Source organism: Vulpes vulpes, chromosome 8, assembly GCF_048418805.1.
Source record: "Vulpes vulpes isolate BD-2025 chromosome 8, VulVul3, whole genome shotgun sequence".
NCBI lineage: Eukaryota > Metazoa > Chordata > Mammalia > Carnivora > Canidae > Vulpes > Vulpes vulpes.
Window position 1 is genome coordinate 72961618 of NC_132787.1, and position 16862 is coordinate 72978479.

The 16862-nt window shown below is 39.4% G+C and overlaps 1 protein-coding gene across 1 annotated transcript; it reads left to right on the forward strand.

Moving 5' to 3' along the window:
- The first annotated feature begins 3319 nt into the window (after positions 1-3319).
- MRPL35 (mitochondrial ribosomal protein L35) lies at positions 3320-13816 on the forward strand. Its single transcript, XM_025994402.2, has 4 exons — positions 3320-3408; positions 9135-9315; positions 9965-10109; positions 13475-13816. The coding sequence occupies exons 1-4, from the start codon at positions 3366-3368 to the stop codon at positions 13661-13663; spliced, it is 558 nt and encodes a 185-aa protein (XP_025850187.1). The 5' UTR covers positions 3320-3365; the 3' UTR covers positions 13664-13816.
- Positions 13817-16862: the final 3046 nt, after the last annotated feature.

A 16862-nucleotide genomic window follows, 5' to 3' on the forward strand; every position in this document is an offset into this window, starting at 1 on the left:
GGGCGGAAAAGGCTTTTTCTCCTTCCGGGTCGCTTTCGGAGTTCTGGTCTGTATCCGCTAGAAGGGGTTAGTAGGTGAACCGGGAGGGTGAGAGGAAGCGCGAAACTCGGGCTTTGATCAGTGCGGAAAGAAGATGTTATTCGTCGAAGAATTCAAGGAAAAAAACATCCCAGCCGCATTTGTCAGCTGGGTATTTCGTAGAAAGCAGACGGTTTGGCGAAAGTTACGTAAACAATGGTGTTTTGGTTTGCGTGTTTATTTGCTTTGACAGCCTTTCTTCAGGGAGTCATCCTGATTATGGGAGATTGGGAGGAAGAACACTGGAGAGACCTTTGTGCGGAACGCGTTGTTCGCTCATCTAATAAATGGCAGAGCAGGGATAGAAACCCACATCCTTCGGGTTCCACCGCTTCTACTCCTAGATTTAAACCACACTTATTTTCCCACTACTTTTTCCTTTTACAAAGATAATTTTGATGGAATGGGTCGGAAGTTAAGGAGATCAGTGTAGAAGAACTCTTCAAAGTATTCCACGGAGTCTGTAACCAATATTTAGTATGTTAAATATTGAACACAGTATTCAATACTGTTACTACTAATAATGAACTCACCATCACAATATCAAAAGAAACTGAATAACGTGTATATCCGTTGCATTTGCAAAGTGCTTTTAGGTCTTAACTAGGCTATTTATCACAGCATGGTGTTCCTAGAGATACGGTGTTTTACAATATGGTGGTATCACAGTATGATACTAATCCCACTTGTAAAATGGAGAAAGGAATTTGAAAATTACCTAAAATCAAATACTTAAGTCCGTATATATTCATTGCTTTTCAGGGTACTTTAAAAATTACATTACTCTCTCTAATTTCATATCCCCATCACCTAACAGCCCCCAAAGCAGTCTCCCATTTTTAAAAGTAGTTTTAGCAATTAAATTGCAGTCTCCCCAACCCCTCCCACCCCCCACCCCCGTCCCTGCCCTCTGCTGTTATACGGGGTGATGCCAGTGTAATGAGTTTTCTAATATCTTGGCCATAAACCTCTCAATACCAAATAAGCAATTTAAATCTACCCTAACTGTGTGTGGCCCAGCCACATCCTGGGCCTGAACATCATTACCAACTTCAGCTTCCAAATCTCAAACTCCAAAATTAATTTTTGTTGTTTCCTCATCTCCCATTTAACCAAATCCTTAATCTTCATCCTCCATGTGCAATTTATGGATTTTTTTTTTTTTGCTTTGAAGTGGACTCCCCCAAAGTAACATACAAATTTAAATCATTCCTCTGTTCAAAAATGTGCAAGGACTTCCATTATCAATTCAAAGAGTATTTGTGAAATGTCTCAGTACTTTTTCAGTACACGAGAATATGTTTAAGGCTCAATTTAGCCATCTTAGGTGGGAGATAATAAATATAAATAAAGCAATGATAGTAATCAAAGCTCATCACCCACTTACATATCCTAAAACCCAGAAGAATTAAAGGATATGACACTCCTCAGTTGGTTCTCAGAATGTGAACGGGGACCACTAGGGAGTCTGAGACCTTTTCAGAACATCCATAAAAATCAAAACTACCTTCATAATATTAAGATATTATTAGCTGTTTTCACTCATTTCTCATAATTTTACAGTAGAATTTTTCCAGAAGCTAGGTGACAAGTGAAATTACAACAGACAATGCATAAGCAAATTTCAGAATCCAGCTATTAAACCATACTTTAAAGAGATTTGCAGAAAAAGTTAAGAAATGATACTGTTCTCAGTATTTTTTTTATTTTGGGAGAGTTACTTTTCATGAGTGTATTTTTGTTATGAAAATCATAGTTTTTTACTAAGTATGGTAGGCAGAATAATTATCCCTGAACATAGCATATTTTCCTAATCCCTGGAACCTATAAATGTTACCTCACATGACAAAAGAACCTTGCAGATGTAATTAAGCCTCTTGCAACGAGGAGATGATCCTGGATTATCTGCACAGGGCCAATGTAATGACAAGGGTCCTTTTGAGTAAAAGATGAGGACAGGAGAGGCAGAGTCAGAAAAGGACATGTGACAATGGAAGCAGAAGTCAGAGGAATGTGATTACTGACTCTGAAGATTGAAGGAGGCATAAGCCAAGGAATACAGGCAGCCTCTAGAAGCTAGACAAGGCAAGGAAACAGGTTCTTCTCTACAGCTTCCAGAAGGAACAGAGCCCTGGATATTTTGATTTAGCCTTGTGAAACTCATTTTAGATTTATGACCTACAGAACTGTAAGATAATTTGTGTTGTGTTAAGCCACTAGGTTTGGGGTACTTTGTTATAGCAGCAATTGGAAATATAATTAAAAGCTCTTTGGAGTCCTCAGTTTTTAGGTATGTAAAGAGGTACTAAGACCAAAAGGTTTGAGAATCACTGCTATATAAAATCCTGTATCTTTCTGTCCTGGCTCCCTGTCTTCTCATCTTAGCTCTTCCTGTTCTTATTGCCAAGAATGACCTTGCTCTTGTTAAAATCCATCCCATTCTTTAAGACTTGTGTTACATTCTCTTCCCTCATCATCTCAATCAGAATGCCTTCTCTCCTTAACTTCGAACTGCTCCTGTGAATCATCTGTCTTGTATTTATGTTCTGCACTTGTCTCATTAAAGGTGAACTCCTTGAGACCAGTGTTGATCCTTATTTATTTCAATCAGTATATGGTGTCATTTATTGTATATGCATGGAATCTTAACCAACAAGGATAGGTTAGAGATTTGTTTTCTGTTTGAGTGAACATTGGAAAAATGTATGATCACTAATTATCAATAAAATAAGGAACAGAATTGTTTAGGAAGGATTGAGATGCTGTTCTACCAAATGACAGTGTTAATGATTAGAAGAAACTATGTGTGTGTGATATCCTTAGGACATGTACATTCATTTAATTATGATTGGCATTCAATTTTTAAAAAAATTTTAATAATATTGCTATGTCCCATTCATGCAGCCTAACATCTAGCAGCTTTGAAAGGAATATAAGTTATTTTTTGAAAGTTAATAAAATGAGCAAAATGAAATTGTGTAACCTTTATTTATTTATTTATTTATTTTTTGAAATTGTGTACTTTAGATGTCAAATGCTCACTGAAAATTTAAGAGCCTACCCAATGCCAGACACAGTACATAGGTACTTGTTCTTCATAGGCGGTGAAGAACTGCTTGGCATATAGAAGACATTCAATAAAAGTTGCCTTGACCGTTACTTTTTCGGGTTTTTTTTTTTTTTTTTTTTTTCCTTTTTGTCTTCGACTCCACCCATACCTTTTCCTTAATTTCCTTTCGCCCTGGAGTTTTAGACCCAATGCGGCTGCCGTAGGGCGGGGTGGCAAGATGGCGGCCCCTGTCTTTGCTCGTGCCGTGAAGGCCGCCTCAGGTCAGTAGAAAGATGCGCCCTCGATTTAGCCCCTCACAGAAGGCGGGACTGGTGTAGGATGGAGTAGGCGTTTAGCGTGAGCGTGGAGGTTAACCGGGGAATAAAGGCCAGAGGATTGTAATGAATTTTCTACAGGGCTGCCCGTGTTCGGCCGGTCGCATCGGACATTGCGGACGCTCTTGGACCCTCGCGGACCTACGTGTGTCCCCAGGTTTCCGCTTTTTTAGTGGCTCCTGGTCCTTCTGCCTTAGCCAGAAAAAGGACCCGACGGACTGGGGCGGAGGGGGGTGAGTGATTGAGAGGCTAGGAGTCGCCACTCATGACCTTTGGCCTCGAAGTAATTTCTCAATCTCAGGTTCTGCAGCTCTACAGTGAGGACGATACCGTGTACCTGAGAACTAAACGAGCTGGAGCGTGTAGAGAGCTCTGCGTAGTGCCTGGCACACCGCAAGCGGGCGTGTGGGAGATTCACACGAGGTGCGGGAAACCGGCGATTGTTTGGCCTCTCAGCCCCCGGCACAGGGGCAGTCGGTCCGGAGGATTTCTTTCTTAACTTCCGGAGTGAAGGCAATTAAATTGTCTTCGCTCTAAGGAGTTTTGCAAAAATATTATTTAAGTATGGTAAGATTGTCAGTAAATCACTTAAAGGCAAAATAAATTAGGATAAAATCCTGTGGAAGAAGAATAGAAATAAAGGAAAACACTACAATGTAAAAATTTCCACCTGTTACGGAAGAGTATGTTTATGTGGGGTATTTTTAAGTTGTGAAAATAACATATAAAGAAAAATGTATGTGACATACACAAGTGGCTTAACAAATAATTCTAAAGCAAACACCCAAGGCAGGACACAGAACACTACCAGGAACCTCTTCTCCATCTCTGTGCTTCTCCTCATCAAAATTCCCTCTTTCTGCTAATTGTAAATAGTAACCTCATTTGATTGTTAACCTTGCCTTTTTTTTTTTCTGTTAATAGTTTTAACATCTATATATGCATCTCTAAGTTTAGTTTTGTTTAGTTTTAGTTTTAGTATTGTTTAGTTTTTCCTGTTTTTTTGTACTTTACATGAATGGAATCATACAGTATGTACTCTTGTGTCTTTTAATTTGTGAAATTCGTTCATTTTGGGTGTAGCTGTAGTGGTTTCTTGTTCCTATATAATAGTTTCTTATTCAACCACCCTACAATTCTCCATTTTACGAACGCTGGGCATTTCAGTGTTTTCAGTTTGGGGTGATTAGAGATCCAAAGCTGATTTTCCTTGTGTCCAGGTACATGAGGGCAAACGTTTCTCTATTGTGTGTGTGTGTGTGTGTGTGTGTGTGTACACTTATAAAACGGGCTGTGGAATTGCTGAATCAGAATATGTGTATATTCAACATTGCCTGATACTGTGAAAGTGATGTGCTTCTTTAAAGTCACCCCAGGCTCACCTGCCTGGCTCAGACGGTTAAGCATCAGACTAGATTTCGGCTCAGGTCATGATCTCAGGGTTGTAGGATTAAGTCCGAGTGGGGCTCTAAGTTCAGTGAGAAGACTGCTTGAGATTCTCTCCTTCTCCCTCTCTAAGATAATAAATAAATCTTAAAAAAAAAAAAAATAGGGCGCCTGTGTGGCCTATTTGATTAAGCAGCCAATTCTTGATTTTAGCTCAGATCATGATCTCAGGATGATGGGATTGAGCCCCTCGTGGAGCTCTGCATTCTCTGGCTCCCTCTGCCCCACCCCCAACTTGTGCAGTCCTCTTTCCAAATAAATAAATAAATAAACCTTTAAAAAATAATAAAGTCACCCCAGCACTGCATGTGCCACATCCTCACCAACAGTTGGTATTGTTAGACAAGCAAATTTTTGTCAGTCTTGTGGGTATTTAGTGATGTCTCATTGTGATTTAACTAGCATTCTCCTGCTTAGTAATGAGCTTGAATACTTTTACATGTATATTGGCTACATATGAATTTTATGAAATATCTACTTAAATATTTTGCCCATTCTTCTATTGAGTTGTCTTATTGATCCATAGTAGTTCTTTTTTTTTTTTTTTTTTAAAGATTTTATTTATTTATTCATGAGAGACATAGAGAGGCAGAGATACAGGCAGAGGGAGAAGCAGGCTCCACGTAGGGAGCCCGATGTGGGACTCAATCCCAGAACCCCGGGATCACACTCTAAGCCAAAGGCAGACGCTCAACCACTGAGCCACATAGGCATCCCCATACTAGTTCTTTATGTATTCTGAATATGTATCTTTTCTCACTTGAGTGTGTTTCCAGTATCTCTTCCCATTCTGGCCAGCCCTTTTAGTTTATTTAAAGTATCTTTTGATGAAAAGAAGTTCTTATCTTCAGTGACTGGAATTTATTTTCCTTGTGTTTTTTAGATAGATTATGTGGGTGGGTATCGACTCACTATGATATTTAGATTTCATTGAAAGATTTCATTAAAAGTGATTTAACAGCTTATTTTTAAATGTCAGTATTCTAAATATTCTGGAAATTATATCCTTTATAACAACTTAAACTATTTAAAATTTTAGATGTTCCTTAAAATTTTGTGAAAGGGTACATAATTTTTCAGAATTCTTTCAAAAGTTATAGGGTCAAAAAATCTTGAAGACCACTACTTTAGACAGTCATACTCACTTCACTCCCCACTCTCCATTGTTTTGATTCCTGCCACACAGGGCTATTTGTAAGTCCCCAAACCTACCACACTGTTTTTTGACTCTTCACCGGTGCACTCCCTGTTCCCTCTGCCTTTTCTTATTCCTTCAGAACTCTGGTTTTGTGTCACCTTCTTTGTTAAAGTGTCTGTGTTCTCCATATAAGAATGTGTTTAGAGAAAGCCAGTGTGTATTAAAATGCTCAAATTTAAAAAATAATAATAATAAATAAATTAATTAATTAAAATGTTCAAACAGGGCAGAAAACTGGAGGAACAGTTAATTACTGCCATTGATTTGTGTGCTACCCTTTTGTTAACACATTCTGTTAGACTGTATTCAGTTTTTACAAGCTAAATCATGGTGTTGGTCCACCCAATGGTATGATGGATAAGGCCCCCCAAGTAATTTTCCCAGGAACTGCTATCAAGCAAGGTTCACCCTTCCTTAATTTTTTCTAATTTCAATGTATTTATCACAGATTTTGTCTTGTTAATTTTGATCCATTTTACCAAGATCACTTTGAGTCCTGATAGTCTTGGGACTTTGCTTTTACGCAGATTTGACGAACATATTTTATGCAGCTTTAGGGCCTCCATAAAAATTGAGGAAAATACAGTCAATTAGGGATATAGGAAAAGATGTTCATCAGAACAGCAATCAGCTAATTTGGAGATAGTTTCTGGTCAGCTTGGAATTTACCTAACTGTACTGTTATCCAGCCCACATTTATTTCTTTAGAATATAAAGAAACCTTTTCACATGCCTTCCTAAAATCAGGATACACTGTGTCTAGACATTCTCATGATTTCCCAGGTTAGTGACTACATCACAAAATGAAATGAGGGATGCTTGGGTGGCTCAGCGGTTGAGCATCTGCCTTTGGCTCAGAGCTTGATCCCAGGACCTGGGATCGAGTCCCACATCGGGCTCCTTGCAGGGAGCCTTCTCCCTATGCCTATGTCTCTGCCTCTCTCTCTCTCATGAATAAATAAATAAAATCTTTTTTAAAAAAATGAAGTTCTTTTTAAGGAACAGTTCACTTCTAGTTCACAATGTAGTTTTGTTTTTTCTGTGCACTTTCTGTTTATCCATTCTAACTTTTTTTTTCTTACGAATGTGTCTGTAATTTACCCATTTACACATTTATATGATCTAGACTCTTACCTGCTCACTTTCTTCAGAGGTGGTTTCTAAGAATTTCTGAGAGTTTTTGTTTTGTTTTGTTTTAACCAAGACACCCAAGTTCTGATGACCTGTGAAAATTGGGACCTTTTCTTGTCTGCAGTCCTCCTCTTCAATTCACTTAATATTTCAAAGATTACCTCTTAGCTTATAGTCATGCCTGCAAATATTTACAGTTCTTTGAAATATAAGTCATTATACCTGGAGACTTGAATGCCTTGCACTGAGTAGAGAATTTCACTTCTAAGTTCCCAGAGGGGCTCTCTCAGTCTCCTGAATCGTGGATTTCAGCTAACTCATTAATGTTTATGCTACCCTTTTTAGTTTGAAAATTGCTATCTTAGATGGAAAACAGAATAGCAAAATAATGAGTTGTAAGTATTCAATCCTTCTCCTGCCATCTGTTAATATTATACCATTTTTGCTAAGCATTTTCCTGCTTATTATCTGCTATTATCATTCATTAAATCTCTGTGCCAAGTGCTCTTCCTAGCACTTTTCATGTTTTATCTCATTTAATTACCTCCCCATGACTAACCTTTTTTTTTTTTTTTAAAGATTTTATTTATTTATTCATGAGAGACACAGAGAAAGAGAGAGAGGCAGAGACCAAGGCAGAGGGAGAAACAGGCTCCATGTAGGGAGCCCCACGTGGGACTCGATCCCAGGTCTCCAGGATCACACCCTGGGCTGAAGGCAGGCGCTAAACTGCTAAGCCACCTGGGCTGCCCCCCCATGACTAACCTTACTTAAATTTGGGGAAACTGGGGTGTAGAAGGGTTAAGTAACTTGCCCTTGGTCACAAAGCTAGTTAGTAGTAGAGCTAGAATATGAATACAAATCATCTGACTCCAACACCAGCACTCCAGGTCCACACTATACTGCCTCTCATTTGTTAGGTAAAATCAGTGTAGTGGACAAAAAGGCAGTGAGTGGTTCTAAGTCCTGGCTGAATAGCAGTTTGGGGAACTTTATTGTTTAATCAACTGTTGAGGTATACTTTACAGACCATAAAATTACCTGTTCTATGAACACAATTTGATGATTTTTAATATATTTAATAGGATGTGCAACCATCACCACAATCCAGTTTTGGGGGCATTTCCATCATCCTGTGAGCTTTTCCAGTGTACACATTCATGAGCCCCACACTAGACTCAGAATCTGAGTGGAGTCAGTGCCCTGTGAGTGATTCTGCTTTGTAGCCCTGGACTCTTACTTTGGCAACGGCGTGAAGAATAGGTAAGGAGGACTACATTCACTCCATGCATCTAGCCTCCCCAACCCCTACCCCATGAAGTGCCTTCTGATCTGCACCCAGGCATAGCCATACTGTCAGGCAAGCAGCGCTCAGCCTCTGGCAGGTCCAGTCCCCGCATGAGTCATGTTTCAGCCCCCTTGCCTTTGTGTATGTTCATCCTACCTGGACTCTCTACCTCCTCCTCTTGTGGCCTATTCATTTTCTAGAGGAGCGCTCAAGCACCTCTTTTGTTTTCTTTATGACCCCTTTTGCCACTCTGTTGCCTCTCCAGGGAATGGCCAGGCTTTCTCATCTCTGCCTCACCATTGCACTGTGTGCTAGGGAGCCCTGTCTCATCGGAGTATAAGATCTGGCAGGTGGGACTTCATGTTACAAACATTTTTGCCCTCTGTTGCTGAACACAGAACTAGGACATATCAGAGTAGATTGTAGTGATGGTTGTACAACTTTGTAAATTTATTAAAAACCACTGAATTACACAAATGGGTAAATTTGTGGTATGTAAGTCTTACCTTAGTAAAGTTGAATCTGATGCTTACCTTGTTTTAATTTAAATATCTGGATGCATATTTTTGGAGTATCGTATTAAACAAGTATACTCCTCTCTCTTTATAGGAGTCTTACGGCCCCTGGTGTCTTCAGCCTATCAAAACTATGTCAAGAATGCCTGTCTTAGTTCTGCACAGTCCACCCGACATTTTAGTTCTCTTCAGACACCAATTGTTTCCTCTGCTCCCAGACTTAGCACATGTGTTGGAAACCTGACATGTGGGCATACTGCAGCAATCCTCAGCAGGTGGAGTATGTCTCAGTAAACGTTATGCTTAGACAAAAATTGTAAAACATTCATGTCTGCAAAGACATTTCAAAGCAGATGGTACTCTTTGCCTACCTGCAGTTTATTTTGTAGCCTTTGGCTGCTGGAGTGGGGAGAACATGATTGATAGCCATATACCTACGTGGCAGCAGCTGGGACTACTGAACAGAGCACACCTCCAGTGTTCTAGATGTAATTTCCTAGATGGAATCTGTCAGCCAAAGCAGAGGGTGAATGAGATGCTCAGCATGCAAGGCTGGCATTCATTTAGTCAACAAATATTCAGCTAAGGACCCCTGGGTACCCAGTTCTCAGCAGAAAGGATACTAAGATACACTGAAGTCCTCAAAGACTTTATAATCTAGCAAGCAGATAAGAAGTCAGGTGACTAAAATATATGGATAAATTCTCTCATAGGGATTGAGGGGGTAGTTGATGGAAGACTTACAAGCTGACAATAGATGCTATTCTTATTTATGCTTAGTGCCATGGATCATTTGAAGTAACAGTGTCTATTAAAGTCAGCTTTATCCAGTGAAACTCCTTTGCTCATTTTTGAGTATAGAAATGGATGTTATCCTTTAATGAGTCTTATTGATAAGTTATAATTTTTAAAAATATATTTTAGAGTGGCCCCCTTGCTTTCAAATGTCCTGAAGTTACCAGTGAGAACTGTAACATACTTCAGTTCAAGGAAAGGGAAGAGAAAAACTGTGAAAGCTGTCATCTATAGGTTTCTTCGACTTCACTCTGGCCTTTGGCTAAGGAGGAAGGTGAGTCCTCACACTGTTATTTGATTGAAAAGGAGTGGGAGCACATGAAAATAAAGCGGAATTCAGTGAGCCTATTCATTGACATATCTTCCTCCCATTTACCAGTAGCTTTTATAGTGCTGTGCTTAAGTACCAGCTTGGCAGGCATCCCTTAATGTAAATGAATCCATGTGAGGAAAACATATTTACGCATTCATAATGGTAAAAGTCTTCACTGTAGGATGGGTTCATCTCCGGTCTTCCACATGTCTGGTGTATCTAGTGATCACCAGAAGCTCTATGATAGCCCCCAGGTGTAATAGCCTGTGGAGAGACCATCTTTAAGCCTAGAGTGTTAGAGCAGCAGAGTCGCCTTCAGCAGGGACTTCGTGGTGTGGCTCAGATTGGGGGCTAAAGAGCTTTTCCACCTCCTTTGGATTAGATTCTCTAGGGCTTGGTCTTTTTTTTTTTTTAATATACATTTTTTAAGATTTATTTATTTATTCATGAGAGACAGAGAGAGAGAGAGAGGTAGAGACACAGGCAATGGGAGAAGCAGGCTCCATGCAAGGAGCCCGATGTGGGACTCGATCCTGGGTCTTCAGGACCATGCGCTGGGCGGAAGGCAGGCACTCAACCGCTGAGCCATCCAGGCGTCCCATGGTTTGGTCTTTTTGGCAGAACATTAACCCCACATACACTTTTTTAACTATGTTTTTCTCTCTGGCAGTGTGTATGATTGAGGTTCATAGCAGACGAACCCTAATGCCTCCTCTGACTTGGGACCACTGCCTCTCAGAGGGCCTCTGACAAATTATTCCTATTCTGTCCTCTCCCACAGCACGTCAAGAGCATGCATGTGGGCTTTTTCACTAGTGTCTTTATTCTCAGAAGCAGATAGCTGATAATTAGAAAGATTCTGAAGACTAGAGTTTTGCAAAACCACCTTTGAGTTTTGATAACTATTCAAATTTTAATTCCCTTTCACTACTCAGAAGTTAACAATTCTTTAAAGATCAAAATTTGTTTCCCCCTAAAAATAAAATACTTAATTGGTAGGATTTTCACTAGGTGAAAGGTTGAAAGGATTGTCTCCTATCTTTTAAAAAATCCTAAGTTTAAGGTAAATGGGTTAATTGGAACTCTCGGCTCATTTCCCCTTCAGAACAATACTGTGGTAGTTCATTTGTTACATTAATAAATAGAAGCTCATGTAATCCCTAAGTAGCTGAACTCCGTCATTCACATAATAGTTTTAAGTTTTGTGAATTTTGGACCATTGGACAATTTCCTCCCCTTTGTTGTCATACTGATTACTTCCAGGTCTTCATCTGGCCCTAGATAAAATAAGCTAGGTGGATTTTTGTTTTGTTTTGTTTTTTGCCTTCCTTCTACATCCCTTTTGTTGGGCCCTGTTAACCCTCCTGTTAATATAAAAGACCTAATCAAATTTTCTTTTTTTTTTTTTTAATTTTTATTTATTTATGATAGTCACAGAGAGAGAGAGAGAGGCAGAGACACAGGCGGAGGAAGAAGCAGGCTCCATGCACCGGGAGCCCGATGTGGGATTCGATCCCGGGTCTCCAGGATCACGCCCTGGGCCAAAGGCAGGCGCCAAACCGCTGCGCCACCCAGGGATCCCCTAATCAAATTTTCTAATCATAATACCTAGTCCCCATTCATGGCCCCAAAAAGTATTCTATGTGTGGAATGCCCTTCTTCATCAAAATGTAATATTAAGAGGAAAACAAAAAAGCTGAGTGGGTTAATTTATACCAGTGTATAAAAACTGAAAATACTTTCTGCAGCAGTAGAAAGTAAATGAATTCATGTGAGGAAAACATACTTACGCATTTCCCTTCCATTTCTGAACCTAGAGAGTATCTAAAAAGCTTGAAGCATTTTCACAGTAGTTGCATTCCATAGAGTAATGATCAGAGGATACTAGTGGTAATAGGCAGAAGAGCAAATTAGCTGTAAGAGTTCCACAGTAACCCAGCTCGGCTTACAAATTAGAAAATTATTACACAAATAGAGGGATTTGGGTTTGAATCTTTTATTTTTTAAGACTTTTATTTATTCATGAGAGACACAGAGAGAGAGAGAGAGGCAGAGACATAGGCAGAGGGAGAAGCAGGCTCCCCTGCAGGAAGCCCGATGCAAGACTCCATCCTGGGACTCCAGGACCATGCCCTAGGCCAAAGGCAGGTGTTAAACCACTGAGCCACCCAGGGATCCCCAAATCTTTTGAATTAAATTGTAAGCAATGAGTAGAAAAAAATCTAATCCTTGGAATTTTAAAACCAGAACTCTTAAATAATGTTTCCTTATTTCTGAGTTTAACTGTACTGTAGAAGTTGCTGGTCACAGTGATGACACCAAGACATGTCGGAAACCCATTAGTGTAGTGCCCTAGGGACCCCTTGGCTTGAAAGGGTGAAGGGCTCTTAGCAATACCTTAAGTTCTAATCTCTCTTCCCCTGTAACTTTCTGTGTGGTTTTAGCCACATATTAACCTGGGTGGCACCTAAGGTCTCTTCTAGTCTAAACAGACTATGATTGTAGATTTTATATTCAATTTAATTTTTCTTTAAAAATTAATTTTTTTCTTTCTAATTCAAAAATTCTTCAAAATTAATAATGCTTGGATAGTGTATATGGTAGTTCTGGGTCAAACATACGAGTTAACCATTCCTTCACCACTCCCAATAGTAGTTTGACTGTATTCATTTGTTATTCCTTAGAAAAGTACTTGCTACAGAAATTGGTCTTAGTGTGAAAGGAAGAAACCAAACAATATACTTGAGAACTGTGTTTTGTCAGCTTTTGTAATACTTAGTCCCCTAAATGAGCACAAATGTTATCAACTAGCCAGTAATGCCCTTGTTCATCCTCCACATTGGAAAATAGTAGAATAGTGGTTAAGAACTCTTACTAGTTCTGTGACCTCAGTCTGCTAGGAAAACTTCTCTAATCAGTGGTTGTTTCTCTTTAATCTGCAAAATAAGAATAATAAGTTTGTTGTTAAAGATTGTTGAAGAGGAAAAAAAAATTGTTGAAGAGATAGATAATAAGGTATGCATATAAAGTTAGTGATTATATTTATATATCATTATTCTGTACTTTGCCTACCACAGTCATTTAGCTTTATTTTCTGTTGTTTTAATTTAATCTTTTTTTAATTTAATCTTTTTTCAAAGTATTAAATTTTAATACTTTTTCAAATTGCACACCCCTCACTGAGAATTACATCTTTCTGAAAAATGTACCAGCCCCAGTGAAAGTCTCATCTTTGTTCCCATTGGGCCTATAAGCCATAAACCGTGAAGTTATCTGCTGTTTCCTATATAACACCATGTTTTGAATGTCTTTATAATATCTAACAGGCCGGTTACAAGAAAAAATTATGGAAAAAGACGACTGCAAGAAAAAGGCGCTTGAGAGAATTTGTGTTCTGCAATAAAACCCAGAGTAAGCTCTTAGATAAAATGACAACGTCCTTCTGGAAGAGGCGAAACTGGTATGCTGACGATCCTTATCAGAAGTATCATGATCGGACAAACCTGAAAGTATAGATCAGAAGTTTTATGACTTCCCAGTTATTGAATATGCATCTTTATGTATATGATGTCTTTGCAAAATGGAATAAATACAAAACTTGAAGTTGTGCCAATTGGTATGGAAACACAGAGCTCCAACATTAAACTTACTAAAGTTTCAACATTTAATGTATTAAACATTTTCAAATTTGTTCAGGGAAATAACAATTTAAAATTGTTGATTATTTTAAACAAATGGTAATGGTTTAACTGTTTCCAATTAGGCTTATTTTGTTGCAAGGAATTTCAGGTTAAGGCAGGCATAAGAAGACTATAAAGCTAACAAGTGAGCTCCAGCAGTGTGACATTATTATTATTACTACTGTTATTTTAAAGATTTTATTTATTTATTCATGAGAGACAGGAGGAGAGAGAGGCAGAGACATAGGCAGAGGGAGAAGCAGGCTCCATGCAGGGAGCCTGATGCAGGACTTGATCTGGGTTTCCAGGACCACAATCTAAGCCAAAGGCAGACACTCAACCACTGAGCCACCCAGGCGTCCCTGACATTATTTTAAGTATGCATGCCTGGAAACTCAGGAGCCACCTCACCAACCGCACTCCCCACCCACATCTTAACCCCCAGGCCTCAGAAAGAATAGAAATTATAGGGCATTCCCGAATCCAAGGCACCTCTTAAGGCCTCAGCAGCGGACAATGGTAGACTTAGGCTTGGGGTCTGCCTTTGTGTGTGACTCAATTTCTGCCCCCATAATAACTCTGGCTTGTACCTCTCTCAGGTTGTTTTCTGCATCCTAACCCTCAGCCCCTATCTCCAGTCTAACAGACTAACTGGGCCAGCTGTCTCTTTATACCAGGTCTCCTCAGAAGTCACTGACCCACCCTGGCTCAGAAGTCAGGAGCCCACCCTGGCTCACTTGGCTGTGTTAATAAGCAGGTTCACATGGAGCAAAAAATAGTTATGTGGGCAGTTTCACTTAGAGATGAGCATGGGGTGGCAACACAGGTCTAGTATTCTAGATTTATTGTGTTCATAACAGTTCTCAGTATATTGAGACAGGATTTTTATGGAGAGAAGAGTAAATGAAACAGCCTTTCAGTATGTCCTATTCATGAAACAGAAGAGGCTTTATAGGTGAAGACAAACATTAATTATCCAAGAGTTGAAACGCACTGTTTTTTTTTTTTTTTAAGATTTATTTATTTATTTATTTATTTATTTATTTATTTATTTATTTATCTATTTATTTAAGAGAGTGTGCAAGAAGTGGGGAGGAACAGAGGGAGAGGGACAAGCAGACTCCATGCTGAGCACAGAACCTGATGTGGGGCTCCATCTCAACCCTGAGATCATGACCAGAGCTGAAATCAAGAGTCAGACACTTAACCCACTATGCCACCCAGGCACCCCAAGGCATTATTTTCTAAATGTTCGTTTACCCACCTGAGATTTCATATTTTTAATTGTGAAAATAAACATTTTCCAAAGACACATTGTAAAAACTAAGGCAAATCAGTCATTTTGGAAATGATGCAAGAGTTAAGCATTGTTCACTTGAAGAGGGTTGGGTAAGAGGCATTGAAGAAAATTCTGTTCGCAGTGTGGTTAAAGTCTAGGGTGGTAGTTCTCAGCTATCCCATCAGAGTCCTGTAGGAAGCATTTTCAAACAACAGCATTTTGCCTGGTTGAAAAACCATTACAGTCCTTAACCAAATTACAACGGGGTTACATCCCAGTAAACCTGTTGTAAGTTGAAAATATCATTAAGTCGAAAATGCATTTAATACACCTAAGCTATCTAACATCATAGCTGAGCCTAGCCTACCTTAAATATGCTCAGAATGTTTACATTAGCTTACAGTTGGGCAAAATTAACACAAAGCCTGTTTTATCATAAAGTGTTGGCTATCGTGTTCATTGAATACTATACCAAAAGTGAAAACCAGAAAGGTTGTATGTGTGCAGAATGATTGTTAAGTCAGTGGTTTACCCTTGTGATTACGTGGCTAACTGGGAGCCTCAGCTCGTTGCCACTGCCCAGCATCAGGAGACAGTACTCTACTGCATATTGCTAGCCCAGGAAAAGATCAAAATTTAAAGTACAGTTTCTACCAATGTATGTCACTTTCACACCATTGTAAAGTCGGAAAACCTAAGTCAAACCATCCTGAGTTGAGGACTATCTGTATTAAATAGAATTATCCCTCACTTGCTACTTCAAACCCTTTCTTTAATAAAGTATTTGGTGATGATAAGATGAAGTTCTGTTGTTAATAGGATAAGTTAAAGATAACCAAATTGAAATTCTGTGGCAAGTCAGGCTAGGATCATTAGAGGATTTTCTTAGAGGAACCAGTGCAGTGCATGTTCCTTAAAAGGAAAAGAGGTGACTATAGAGGGTTCTAAAACTAGAAGGCCATCTGTATGTCTCTGTATGCGACCAATGAATAAACAACAGTCATCGGATTTGAGATGAGGTAAGAGTGAAGTATGCATTTGCATTCTGTTTTGATTGGTTTTCATTTCCTCATAACTTCTGAGATGGCAGAAGCCAATCACTTACAAGGTTTCTATATCATTCTTAAAGATTTTTTTAATTAATTAATTTATTTATTTATTTATTTGAGAGAGCAAGTAGTGGGAGGAGCAAAGAGAGAGGGACAAACAGACTCCGTGCTGAGCACGGAGCCCGTTGTGGGGCTCCATCTCATGACCCTGAGACCATGACCTGAGCTAAAACCAAGAGTCGGATGCTTAACCAATTGAGCCGCCACCCAGGTGCTCCCACATTTCTTACCTGCCTGGTCCCTGCCTCTCCTACCCACCCCCAGTGGAATGGAACTGGTGCGTGAAGTTGAGGAGGAAGCCACTTTCCACTGCCTCCATGACTGGCAGTGCAAATATGGACAACAAAGATCTCTGTTACAGGGGCCTCAGAGCACCTTGGTTTCTCCTGGAGGCCAGGGGTAGGAGACGTAGACACAAGGACTGGCAACCAGGCCTCAGCATCCAGACATGGACTAAAGTGGAAGGGCTGACAGGAAATGATTTCGGAGAAAGGGACTTTTCATATATATAATTTTTGTCTTATGGGTAGCACGGCTTACCATCGACACTGATTTTATAGTTTGACAACCAAACATCATTAAAGAGTCTACCTAAATTACATTGAAATTTATGTAAAAGTCTAATTTATTGAGTATCAACCATGTC

Bases quoted from the DNA above. Each gene is read 5' to 3' on its own strand.
- MRPL35 (XM_025994402.2), top strand. From the start codon at position 3,366: ATGGCGGCCCCTGTCTTTGCTCGTGCCGTGAAGGCCGCCTCAG. The intron at 3,409-9,134 runs GTCAGTAGAAAG...CTCTCTTTATAG, and splicing joins TGCCGTGAAGGCCGCCTCAG to GAGTCTTACGGCCCCTGGTG. The intron at 10,110-13,474 runs GTGAGTCCTCAC...AATATCTAACAG, and splicing joins GCCTTTGGCTAAGGAGGAAG to GCCGGTTACAAGAAAAAATT.